Below are 13832 nucleotides of genomic sequence, written 5' to 3'. Positions count from 1 at the left end.
ATGGGAGTCAGATTTCTTCAGTCCTTCAGCTCAGACATGAAAGCTAATTCATGACTCCAACTGTGCCAGAGGGTGGGGAACTCTGGAGGCAAAGGTCAGCAAGAAATTAAACAGGCAAATGTTGTGGGTTTGGGGTTTTCACTGAAGTCGTAATTGCTCATTTCCAAAGGGGACTGCACACTTTCAAGCACCTAGGATGAAACATCCTTATTTCCTTAGAAACTTTCGAGAGGTTTTTTAAGCCTTGCCAGATGTAGTTGATCAAAGCATAGAGAGGGTAAGTAGTTGGAAAAGAGGCACATAAAAGGCTTCAACTGCTTGGCTCTTTAGTAATACAAGGCTTATTATAGATCATAGTTTATTCAAAAGTTTAAGAGTTTTATTTAAATTAATATCAGAGCAGACTAGCCACAAAACAATGAAGCTTCAAGATGAAGAGAGGCAGGCATGTGCAATATATATTTACAGGTATATCATGCATGGTTAGGCTCAGCAGTATTAACATATATACTAATATATTTATAGAGAAAGCACTTTCTCCTAGTGTAGCTTCTAAGAAGAGAGGATAATATGGTTAGTCTCATAAGAACTCGGTGTTGCATTACTCACACCTTCCAATCAAGCCTGTGGATCCGTTTGCTTGTGCGCTGCTCTCAGTGGTGGCAGTTACTGCCACCTGCACCAGCAACAACAGCTCCGGTGTCCTGGCCAGCAGAAAAAGCCCTGGCACTGGGTGGTTCCTGCAGGAGCTGTGAGCAGGGAAGGGGCAGCGGGCTGGGTGACTAGGAACAACTGCTGCACACCGTAGCCAGCTATGGTGGAGCAGAAGTAGCTGCTTGGGTAGAGGCACCTGGCCCATAGGTCAGGACAGCCCTTCCATGCAAGCCAAATGAGCAGCTGTTGCCATCTGGGCAGTCTCTGCAGATGCCACACTTTGCAAACATCTCAATAGATGTTTCTTTTTGTATGTTGGAGTTAAATCATCTTCATCTTCAGAATGTAACTTTAGCATATACCAAATCATGGTGCCATGCAATTCTTTGGCCAAAGGCTGCTCTTTCCCCCCTTTGTCTTTCCTCCTCACGCATGCACTGGTAGGTTCTCCCTGGCCTGCAGCAGGAGCAGAAAGACTGTTAGCCTGTGGCATGTTTGCGGAATACACTTCGTTTTCCTTGTTTGAGCAAAGAAAACTCCCCCTCCTCTCGCACACACAGTTGGTTTGTACAGCGCTCCTTCCCCACTCCAAAACAGGGACACAATTCCCAGAACGTGGCAATACACTGCACAGCACAGTACCTCTGACAGCCTCACCAGGTACTTCTCTCGCTGAATTCTTCAAAAGCCCACAGAGTTTGAATAAATAATCTTCCCACACACTGCACCTATTCCCAGCTGAACCCCTTCAACCCACTAAAGCAAATCCCTCCAGACACTGGAAGGAGCACGAGGCTGGACTCACAGTGACACAGAAGTGGTACTCTGTAGATGAACTCCCTCATCCTTTGTTCATCTCACAAAGTATTTTTAAAATTCATTTCTATGGTTTAAATTAATGACAAAAGTGCTAAATCACCCCAGCCATCCATTGTGTCAATTTTAAAGTTCAAATACCTCAAAATCCCTCACTGACTGCTCAGCCATCCTTAGAAGCACAGAGTAATTTTATCCTTTTCCAGTACTTTCCCTCACTTCAGCACACTAGCATCACCCACAATGTTTAACTTTTGTTATTGACATTATTCTGTCTGCCTTTTTTAAGTGACCTTCTAAAAAATAACACCAATTAGGAATGGTTAGACTGAAGATCACTATACAAGGGCATACATCACTGTATTGGGCTTTCAGAGGGACAGACATCAACAGGTGGGTTTTGCCTGCATTGCCCTGTTTTAGGAAAATCAAATCTCCGGAGGGGCAGCAGAGGCACCTGCCCAAAGCAGGTCTGTCAGGCAACACCTGAACTTTCTACAGACAACTCCTGTCTCATTCTTCCCTGCACAGGCTGTGCCTTTGCCATCCATTTGCTGCAGCATGACCCTGCACAGTGGAGACAGCAGTCCCACCTGTGAGCCATGAATTATCTGTACTGACTCATGCACAGGCCACAGAGGCAGAAGAAGAGGTAGTGGCGACAGTGGGATTACTTAGCAAAACCCAACTCCTACACAACATAATCCTATAGAAGGGGCTGTGCACACGCACTGGAAAGTAAATACCACAAGAAAGGAAACCTTTATGGAGATGGAAAGCATGAAAATCCTATCATTAGGAGGCTGATTTGAGGTTTGGCCCCGTTCTCTTTCCAGTTTTATCATGAACCTGGATCTTGGCAATTTACTTTACTTCTTTGGACTTCCACTACCACATTTGTAAAAGAAACACAGAACATCTTCTCCAGAGAGCTTCGAGCTCTCTGGAATTAAAAATGTTATTATTAAATGTTGTGCTGTGATGTTGTTGGGAGAAATTAAACATACACCGTCAAGTGTATATTGGCAAAGGTACAATCAGGAAGAAGATGAAGGTCCCTTTTCCTACAGTGGCAACATCTGTACTCTAAACAGGATACTGGGGCTTCTTACGAGAGACTTTTTTAACATGCCCTCCAAATCTTTTTCCAAAAGCTTGCAGCAACCAGCCTCTGAGGGAAAGGTCTACGTGATGACAGACGCTCAGTGCCATTTCTAAGTCTGACGGCAAATGGGACAGTGCTGAGTGACGTCTGTCTTGCAATTATCCGTGAGCACACTGTCACAGTTGTCAGTTTATCTGCCAAAGCATGAGCCTCTCACACCCACAGGAAAGGAGATACTCCGCTTGTCTGTACCCAGCACAAACTACCAAGGGATCACACTGAGACTTACAGACTGCCAAGCCGTGACATTCACTCAGAAGACGTTGATAAACATTCAGATATCAAACGAAAATTTTAATTCGACTCCTCCCCTGTCCTCCCCTCATTAAGAAATTTTTTATGTGCTTTCACGATATCAAAGCCGTTCAGACTCGATGACCACCCACTTTCTACACAGGAAAAAAACTCCAAAGCTTGTTTATTAGTGAGATGCATTCGTAGCGGGTGAAGGTTAGAGAAGCAAGTGAAAAATTCCAGTTGAGGGCAATAGAAGTTATCCCTCTTCTATCTTTCTCCTGCCTACTATCCCGTGTCCCTTGCTGGATGATGAGAGGCAATTTCAGGCCCTTTCCTTGTTCTTGCACAGCATAGGAAATTTCTGCGACATAAGTCCTCATTGCTGCTGCTGAGTGGCAGCAATAGCCCAAACAGTACCTACAGGATGGTGGCAGCGTTTTGCATTCCAAATGCTGTGAGTAAGAGCCACCTTTTTGGCAGACTTGAGTGACAGCTACTCTGTATACCCAAGAACTTGCCTGGAGCCCAGCTATTTACATTAAAGATGACCCCTGTTGAAGGGGCAAGTACAGAATTCTCCCTTGGGCAATCTGAATGGCTGCTGCTCATCAGCTTACAAATTTTCTTCTGCCTCACAGTATGTGATTTGGGGCCCTTCTGGGAATAAGTGTACCCAGCCTGTCTGTCCCAAATCAGCCACTTTGATATTGCTATGAGGCATGCGGGACTGACAGCTGCAGCCCGTTGGCGCATAAAGGTGTGCCCCATTCCAAAACACAAATGTGAACTTGCATCCAAACCATTCAGACGGCAGCCAGAAGACAGACAGCCTGGGTCTCCTATTACTGCATGTCCCAGTGGTTACATCAGTGAGATCTTTTAGCCCAAATTAAAACAAACAAGCCCAAACCTCAAATGAGGCATGTAGCCCACAAGCACAAGAATTGCTCTCAGGATGTGCCACCTCTACCCACTGCTGAGAGAAGGGCACACAGCCCCCTTGAAGTGGCATGGAGCTGGGTAGGTGACATCTGAGCTCCTAAAGGCTCTGTGCGTACACCGCAGCTTTCACCCTACTGCGTTATGGCCGTAGCTTCACAGACATCCCCGCTCAGTTTGTGGCTGATGGTTGCACACAGAGATTGTAGGACAGGAACTGGATAGGAACCTGCCAATTCTATTTGTCTATGAAGTGCATCGCATGGCTGTGGCTCTGCATAAGTTACGTCATGCTAAATGTGTGACATCAATTATTTCCGTATCAAGAGACTATGTCAAATGCAGGATTAGCACTTCTTTGCCAGTCAACCAGAAAACACAGATGGGTTATGAGAGGACAGAAAAATTAATGATTATACAAGTAAGCCTACACCTCTTTGTGGTAAGTGTTGTTATGATGCAGCCCTCTGGGTTTCACTACAGTGACTATCTACAGAGATGCAAGTTACAGGGACGTGAAGCTCAAGTACCTCCACCACTATCAAAGTCAACCACCTACAGCTCATCTAACTGTTGGTCTGCTATATCTAATCCAATGCAATATGAACATTTTCCTTTAAAAACAGTTGAACAGGAAAGTGGCTTAAGTCAGTTATCTGGTGGGTTAACCAGGTATTAATAGAAGCCATTAGATGCAGTCCTGAGTAACATGCTCTAGCTCTGGGCAATCCTGCTTCAGCAGGGGAGTTGGACTAGATGATCTCTATGGTCCCTTCCAACTCTAGAAATTCAGTGAAATTCAGTGAAATATGCTAAAAAGCCCATTTAAGATGAGTGCAATAAAAACAGAAAGCTCCTTCCAGTTTACTTCTCAATCTGTCAGACCTAAACATATGACATTCAGCTTTGATTTGGGTGACAGGGACACGAAAGATTAACGTCAACTTAACAGAAAAGCCCAAATCTCTCTGTGTTTAATTGGCATAAATTTTCCAAGTGCCTGATTTTCACAACAAATATTTTAAAGGCAGGAAATTGCAAACAAAAAACCTACAGCATGGCACAGACATTTGCATTTAGGGAAGTAAATCTGCATCCACCATCATTTATAAGTATCAACCATCATTTATAAGTATCGAGCAGCACAGTCACTTTACTCATCTAAGTATAGTAATTTATGAAGGAACAGGTTCTGGGTTATTACTTTGTATTACTACAAAATTCTACAGGATAGTTTTCACCAAATAAAGTATTTGCTCTATTTGCTCCTTGGTTGCATTGCTAACAGGTATTAAATTAATTTTACTTTCATTTTATAATGCTTTTTATGGATAAAATCCAGGTTTGTTGATTAAAGTTTTGCTGACTGCTTCAGTATGCAAGGCCTTTATCACATATTTCTGCATATTCCACAGCAAATTCACTCACTACTAATTTTCCAAAGATAAGGGCAGACCTTCATAACTTCCTGTATGTAAGTAGGCATTTTTTAACAACACCAAACCGCAGCATCTGTATGCATATGTTCCTGGGTCAGAACTATACAATTATGACTACCAGAATCATGATTTAGATTGGAATTTAGATTTAGTGCGTTTAGACTTGCAACTAGTTGACCATGGAGGCAAGTGAAAAGATATAACATGATTCCTATTTTTAACTGTTCTTGTGCTTTCAGACAGAATAGTCTATGAGAGGACACAGATTTTAAGCTGAAAAAATAAGTCTGAATTTTTAACATATACTCATCTTTTGGGCCTTTTAAAGTCATAAATTCGTAAGCTATCATTTCTTAGGAAATTTGGGGAACAATTTTTGGAAGACTGAAGTCTTCTGCTTTGTTCCCACACAACAAGTGAAATGTATCAGATATCATAGAGTACAATTTTCGTGTCCCTGGGACCTGAGTTTTAGCAGGAATATATAGCTTAATTTGTAATGTTTTTGGAAACTGTAGCCACAAGAGTTAGAGTCCTAGCATTTCAGTTTCCCCTTGAACTTCCACAAATGGAAAATGTTACAGCATGAGATCATTAGAAAATGGAATGATAGAGATACAACATTTGCCAATAAAAATTCCTGGTCTGCTGTATAGAAATAAAATTTTCTGGAACAGAATTAATACGTTTTTCCCCAGCATAATTGTAACTGAGCTTTTCTTACTAAAGTTATATCCATGAAGGGTAGGATTTTCTTTTCTTTACTTTTTTTTTTAACCAATACAGCTATGTTGATAAAGCATTTATATGTAAAGTAATCCTAAGGCAACAAAAGTTTATAGCACTTCATTGTCCAGGGATGCCTGATGTCACAAACAGAAGACACCTTGCAGCAGCCAGACAGCTCTGTGGCTGGAAAAACTGAGACCCCTCTGCCCTTCCAGCACCCACCGTGCCCAGAGCTCCAGCCCTACCCGTGGATGGGGTCGCCTCAAGTGTCACTGAAAGATGAAGCTGTCCCTCTTCCTGCCTGCCTCAAAAAAACCCCAATTTTGGCAGCAGGGTTTGGGTTGGTCTGGGTAGGACGGTCACCAAGTAATTGCCTCTGCTCAAGCTATGAGCAGCTCCCCACGTCTTTTTTTGTAACCACCTCAGGCCAACAATTTTACAGATGTCAGACAGATTTTTCAAGCCCAGTAGAAAGGGATGTCATTATCAACAAGAATCTCACAGACATGCTTACAAATCAAAGCCAAGGAAAAAACTCTAATAATTATAGGCTTACTAGTGAAGGTATTTTTTTACAGTGTTCCCTTAAATTTGTGTTTGTATCTCCCACACTTACACAGCCTTATAAATAATTTTATTTAAAGTATTATAAGGGGAGAAATGGAATGTTCCAGCTTTCCTACTCTGCTAATAAACATTAATTTTATTACATGTTGCTTTTGAAACACTTGTAATTAGGAGTCTCAGGAGAAAGCATTAGAGCAATATATAAACTCTAATAGCAACATAAAAACCCTAGTAGCAACATGGTATATATAAGAAGTAATTAACAGATCTAGCAACCAGGCATATAAAAGTTAGGACAAAGTAACACAGCTGAGCAGAAGCCGTATTATACAAATCAAAACAAACCCTGGGAAGCAAGTGGTATCTCAGAGATAGGACATGAAAGGAAAGTCCCTACCTCACTACTCATTCTGACCTGGCCAGTTCCTGTGACTCGCAGCATTTCAAACACATAGGTCTGATGCAATTAGGAAACAACGGAGAATATTCTTCATTAACACTCAGAAACCTTGCATTTCTTTCAGTGAAAGGTCTTTTTTTCTAAACGATGCATTTTGTCACATTTTCCATCTTTTAAAACAACGTAGCACAAACCTTTCACTGTTTGAAAACTTAACAGGAAAAGAAAAACTCTCGAGAGGGTTTTTCTTTTCATTTTTCATGTCACTTACTTTTCATTTCTGCCACAAGTTTTCATGAAAATAACCTACCATTTTCCAGCAGTTCCCGTTTGTGCCGTTGAAACCCTGGGCATGGTTGAAGGACTTGCTTAGGCTGGAAGGCAGGGCTCTGCCTTGGCTGCTGAGCACAGTCGTTCTCGGCACATACCTGCAGCGCTGCCGTAACTGCACTGCGAGTAATAGCAAGCAGCTGCAAGAGGGTGTGCTCTATATATGCAATTATTGCGTAGATAAAGAACAGCCCCAGCTACAGGTGGAGCCTCCTGATAGTACAGCCACTGGCAGACATCAGAGGCCTTGAAACTCCGGGCATGGGAAGGTATCAGAGTCCCTGGGGCCATAAACAGAAACAGGCAGTTACTGATACTGACCTGGAAGCAACCCATATGAGCTGCCCACAGGCAGTAACCCGGGCAGAGGAGTATTTATACTATGTACTGTGTACTGCTGCAAAGAAAACCACTGGGTGCTGGGATGCCACTGCTTCAGAAGCAGAATTGATGAGTGGTACCCTGTCATGCTACATGTGTACATATTATCAGGGCAGAGGGATGTACCTTTAATGCCTGTGTTTGGTCTGCTGTCTTAACCTTGAGGCTGGGCTGTAATTTGGATGCAACAATGGGGAGCCAATCAGAGAGCTGATCCCAGGTGAAAATTACCTCTGTCGAAACAAAATAAATCATTAGATTGCAAAAATATCCACGTATGAGTTTTATTAGCTGCCTCATCTGACCGGCTGCACAGCTCCTAAGGCTGTGGTGTTGGCTCAGGAAAGTGGGCAGGGAATCAAGCCTGAGGGCAGAAGGCAGAAGTAAGGACTACAGCTGACCATGCAATCACGTCCTTAGTTGCCAAGGGTTTAATTGTGTCATAGCACGTTGGGTACGTTTGTGTCCAAAGACTCTTGACTTCAATACACTATGGATCTTTATAAAAGTTAATTATCCTTGTAAAAGATATGGAGTGAGGCTAGTCTAATGTTAAGCCACCTAACATTTATGGAAATCTGTAAAAGCATGGGCACCCGAAAAATGAACTATTTTCTCATTTTCTAACAGAACTTCAATAATAGTGTGATTCAGTCGGGCCTTGGAAAAGTAACAAACAGCTTCATCCAAGCAAAAATCTAGTGGGAAGCTTCAGAGTGAACCTTCTGGTGAAGCTGAGATCAGCAATTATATCTGAGTGTCATAATACCAGCTGCTGAAATTATGATGAGGGAAAGATGAAAACTAACAGGACTGCCTGAAGGACCAAGAATAATGCAAATGTGGCATTAGAACATCTGTGGAGATAAAGCATCTGAAGCATGCAAACAACTATCTAGTTTGCTAGAAAAGCAAAAAAATCTTTCTATATAACTAAAATAAGTGACCCAGCAGGAATATGCTCCTGTTTTCTCTAAGTATGTTTCATCTCCAGGGAATGCTTCACTAAATCTGTATAAACTTTCCCCTTGCTACTGATAACGAAATTTCCTTTAGTTATCTGGAATTCATCTAGTCAGTTCTCAAAACCATAACGTATTTATTTTTCTAAGGCATCCAATAGTAAGAAATAACTGTGCATCTGTACACAACTCAGCTTCACTGATGCAGAAAAGAAGTAGATAAGCTCAACTAAATCAGCAGGGAATTCTTGCATTCCTCTACAGTGAATGTAGAGAGGCAGCAGAATAAACACTTAAAAGTTAAACAAAGTCCCTAAGCATTTAAATAGCTCAAAGTGAATCCTTCTCTTAAGATGAGAATAAAAACAAACAAATGTTTAGTAATTGCTCTTAGCAAGACATCTTAAGCCAACACGATAAAGCAATTTTAAACCAGAAGAGTTTAACAAATCCCAAATCAGCAGGTTCTCCCCTCACAAGATGTGTTTTCTGTTTATGGGTAACTTTTTATTTCCTCTTTGCATGCACAGAGCTTAGAACCATAGAATATTTCTTGTTGGAAGAGATCTTTAAAGGTCGTCTAGTCCAACCTCCCCTGCAATGAGCAAGGACATCTTCACCCAGATCATGTTGTTCAGTGCTTAACTCCCTGCAACTTGCTTGCATTGCGACAAACCTCTTTTCGACTTGATTCCCCCAACTTCTTGTCACAGCCCTCGTTTCCTTTTGTAACTTCTAGATCTACACACATATAAACATGCATTGGTAAACACATACATATTAGTATTTCCCCCTCCCCTAGTTTTCCAATATTCCTTAGGAGCTGTGAATGACATTTCCAGCAAATGAATCCCTATTATATTCAACTATGTCTTCATACTGCCCTGTAATCTCAGAAAATCTCAGAAATAAGAAAATCACTAGACAGAAAACTTTCAGGTTAAAAATACACAGCTAAAGCTACCTTTGCTTTGTTCATTAGCTATTCAACAGACCTGTATATGTATAAAACCACATTATTAATTTATACCTTCCCAGTGCTTTACAGCATTCTATAGGCAGAGCGAGCAGTTTACATGTGGCATGGCATGGCGTGTAGGGGGAACAGCCACACCACATCTTCTTGACTTCAGCCTGCTGATGGGTTTTAGTTCAATAAATTCTGGACGGCCATTAAAGTAGGGAAAAGATCAGTCCTATAAATGGAATGAGCAAGTTCTTCTCATGTTCTGCAGAACCATTCAAATATGATGCAGTATCAGTGTCTGTAGTTCACTACAGCCCTGCTGTAGATGTGCAATAAAATCTTGCTTTTGGGCACTAGTAAATTTGAAATTCTTTTTACCATAAATTCTGTGCCACTTGGATACTTTTGAATGTCAGCTATGGAGCCCTCAGTCACGCTTACTTGAGTGTGTCTAGCTATTTCAAGCTAGAATTTATATACATACTCATGTTTATAGATAAATATATATATACAAAAGAAACACTATGCAGTAGCATCATTTCTTGAATCACAAGTATGAGAAAGTGAATGAAAAGTTGTGGTTTTAATACCGAGCAGCTGCAGTGTTTTCATATTAAGAGGCATGTCCACCACGACAGTGTCTCAGGAGAAGGGAAGAAATACATAATTTGTTCTAGCTGGCTTTTCCTAATTCCATTTACTAGGATTTAATTGAATGAGTGCAGAAAAGCTATCCAAAAGCCATATACATGACAACAGTTTATTCCGTGTAAGAAACTTCAGAAATATGTCTCAAGGTTTCTGTATGTATATTGCCTCTCCTATTCAATTCTAATGGTAGTTGTTAAACTGATTTTGACCACCAAAGATTTGACCAGCATATAGAGCCACTGCTTACACATACAGGGATTCCTACACGTGAGACATCACAATTTAGTTAGACCTCATAGTCAGTACATATTAGCATCAGTCTCTGGAGCAGCTGGAGTAGAATTTACCACATAGGTGAGACACTTGCTGCCATGGACACTCAGGACTAATTCCTTGGACTTTGAATTTCACATCGTTTTGCTAAGACACTGATGTATTTATGCAAGTACTTTGAAGAATATGCCAACCTTGTCAGATCATGTGGCAACTGAGAGAGAACATGGAAACTATTTTCCACATTTCAGAAATGCACAGATACAAGTTATTGACTTAATTTACGACCAATGGCTCTTCCATAAGGTTATTTGAAAGGCACTCTGATATTTTACAAAATTATCCATCAATCAGGGCTATACATGCATCATTTATTAAAACTTAACTTTTCCTGGATAATTTATTGGTCTTTTCACTTCATTTTTAATCTGTCTTTCCTTAGAAGAAATCTGGAGAGTATCAAGGTGAGGTACTAACAAAACAACAGAAAAAAACCCACCCAGAGTTAACTTTCAGATATGGCCACTGCACTGACACTGCTAAACAGAGAGTCTGAAAGGCCACCTGCTGCAACCTTTTACGAATATTCAACCTTGACCTTTCTGCATCCTTTGATTTTGTGGCTTAACTGAAAGACTTGATACATACAGGGATCTTTCAAATACCAGCCTGAATGCTATTTTTTATTTTATATATACAAATATATATATATATATATATATATATATAAATTGTTTATAGTAGTTGCACTTCAATAGCAAATCAGAGATGAATCCATTCCCAGAAGAGAGCCTCTGGAGTTTTCTCTGCATCGGGCTCTGTTCCACTGTCAGGGATATCGTTGTGAGCAAGGAATGAATTTCACTCCTCAGACAGTTTCCAACTAATCTCATTTCTGTCAGCCTCTCTGAAAGATGGAAGACACTGGATGGATGTGTCAGACAGATGAATTTGAAATAAACCATAAGGAAGATAGATGGTATTAACCGGGTCTCTTCTGCTGAAGGCTGATGCTTCAGCTATGTACTGATAGAAATTCTTGTCAGCACAGATGGTTTGTTTTGACCACACTAAGTCATTTAAAAGTTATAATAATAACAGAAATGGGGTTATTTTGTGGTAGCAGCCAGTTTTCAAGGGAAGTTAAAAGCACGTGGGCACTGAGAAAGTTATAACTGATACTAAGCAGGCAACAAAACTCAGCAATCTGCTGCGTAGGTGATACTGCAAGACACATGAAAGTTTGCCTGAAAAAATCCACCACATCAGTTGACGAGCTGCAATCCAGGGGTATCATGTTTTAAATTTGCCCTGAGGTGGGAAAACTCAATGCAAACAATTTCCTTGTATTTGTCAACATTCATCTTTAAATGTATATGATAACTGGAAGCCTAAAAAAAAAATAAAACCAGGGTGCAGTGCACATGTTTTCACCACAGCTCTGGCAAAAGGAGTGTTTCCTTGTCCCAGGCAGAGGACAGTGGGCACTTTCTTTCAGTCCGACATTGCTTCACTTGCTGTGGAGTTCCACATCAGATCCTTACTCCAGCAAGAGCAGACGAGGAGGCAGCTGGGGTGGCAGATGTCACCTAACATGTCCTTGAGGAGCTGACGTGCAGGTACACACTCTGCTCTGTCCCCTCATGGGGTGGAGGGAAACTGCCAAGAGATCTTGTTGCCTCTGCTGACGTGATATGAGAAATTTTTAAGCTGTTTTTGTTTTGTTTGGTTTTGTTTTCTTTTTCCTCTGTTAAAATCTGCCTGTGGCCTTATTTACTAATGCTAGTTACTCTGGATAAATGCCCAGCAAGGACTGATTCACACCAGTTCATCTGAGGGGGTAAAGAGGCCAGACCATCGGTAGCTCTGTCTTTCTGTTGCTGTGTTTTTCAAATATTTTGTGATGTTACACTGCTGGTACAGGACCCTGGGGACTGTCATGGGAAGTTACTGGGGCACATACATTTTTGTAATCCTTTTCTAGGTGCAGTTTACAAAGTGGAGATGAGGACGGGGCTAAGGGAACAGGCTCAGCAGCCGAAACTCACTTGGAGGCCTTCACACAAGGAGAGACAAATCCTGCATTAAGAAGCTGACAGACAAACCAGGAGAGCACGTGGTACTTGGCCTCTGCTCTTGGGCAGGATGGAACAAGAACGGGAGAAGGTAACTAAAACACTTCAACAAACCTTTCCTGCTTCATGGGCAGCCTCCTGAAACAGCTGCTGCCTTTGCCTTCATCCATACTTCTCAAGAGTCAAAATAAAACGCATAGCAACAGGAAAAGAAATCTGCAATAACCTTTCAAATCCCCAGGAGCAGAAGTACGCAAGAACGCTTTATTACGCCTTATAATTTTTATGAAACTTGAAATGTCTGCGTAGCCTGCAACAGATCATTTACCTCACAAAAATTTCAAATCCCTTTAAAGCTGAAGACATTAATGAAACTGTGAACCAGAAAACCATTTCTATTGATTTTTGTTTCCCCGGTCTGCTGTTCCTGTAAACATGCTTCTCATTCAAAAGACTTATTTTTAACCCATGCATTGCACCACCATCTGAATGTTACGGGGAGGAGAAAGCGATAGGACATGGAATAGAGCAGGGGAGGAAGCAGCAGCCTGGGAAGAGCAAAAGAGGAGACAGGGAAATCTCATGTGGTGGTTATACGCTTGCATTTTTCAGAACAGGAGGCATGTTAGTTTGCTAATATAACTTCATCCCTGCTTTAAGTTCCCTGGGGAAGATGGTAACTGCTGAGAGTAGCCAGTGAGACATGGCAGCACCACCGGTCACATGCAACATAGGAGCACACAGCAACATCAAACGTGACTTCTCACTGACCTGCAAAGTCCCCAGCCTCTGGAGGGGAGGATGAGGAGGCTTTCCAAGGCCCCCACTGGCCAACAGAGTGTTAGGGCAGGTTACAGGCTCCGCTAGTTGGAGGCAGTAGGTCCTTCCAACAACCTCCGCTCGTTGGAGGTTAGGGCAGGTTACAGGCTCCACTACCACCATACTTGGAGAAGATGTCAGATAGGGAAACGGGAGCTAAATGGCTAGGGGAGAGACTAATTAGCTCTGCCACTGTAAGAGGCCCAGAGGACTGCACATTCCCTTCCTGACAGATGTAACGTCATCCCCTGATGCTTCCCTTTGGTAACCTGGAGCAGGGCAAAAGATAGATGCTTATCATAGAGAGAGCTGGAGGCAATATCTTCAGCTGTGCTCCAGCCCTGTGCCCACCATGGCCCAGGATGGACCATCTCTCTGAGGGCTGCTGCAAGACAGGACAAAAATGAGTTGGAAAACAGCAGTATAGC

The 13832-nt window shown here is 41.9% G+C and overlaps 1 protein-coding gene across 3 annotated transcripts in view; it reads right to left on the bottom strand.

The window, feature by feature from the left end:
* TMCC3 (transmembrane and coiled-coil domain family 3) overlaps positions 1–13832 on the bottom strand; it is a 104550-nt gene that overhangs the window by 49153 nt on the left and 41565 nt on the right. The window contains exon 1 of one of the 3 annotated variants that reach the window (XM_014963154.1): positions 7257–7396. The exons of the other annotated variants lie outside the window; for them this stretch is intronic. Coding sequence (XP_014818640.1) covers positions 7257–7259 — 3 coding nt within the window. The 5' untranslated portion in view covers positions 7260–7396. Of the gene's footprint in view, positions 1–7256; positions 7397–13832 lie in introns of those variants that run through there. 3 annotated transcript variants of the gene reach the window in all.

Source organism: Calidris pugnax, unplaced genomic scaffold (genome assembly GCF_001431845.1).
Source record: "Calidris pugnax isolate Ruff unplaced genomic scaffold, ASM143184v1 scaffold44, whole genome shotgun sequence".
Classification (NCBI taxonomy): Eukaryota; Metazoa; Chordata; class Aves; order Charadriiformes; family Scolopacidae; genus Calidris; species Calidris pugnax.
This window is presented reverse-complemented; position numbering and strand designations above follow the sequence as displayed.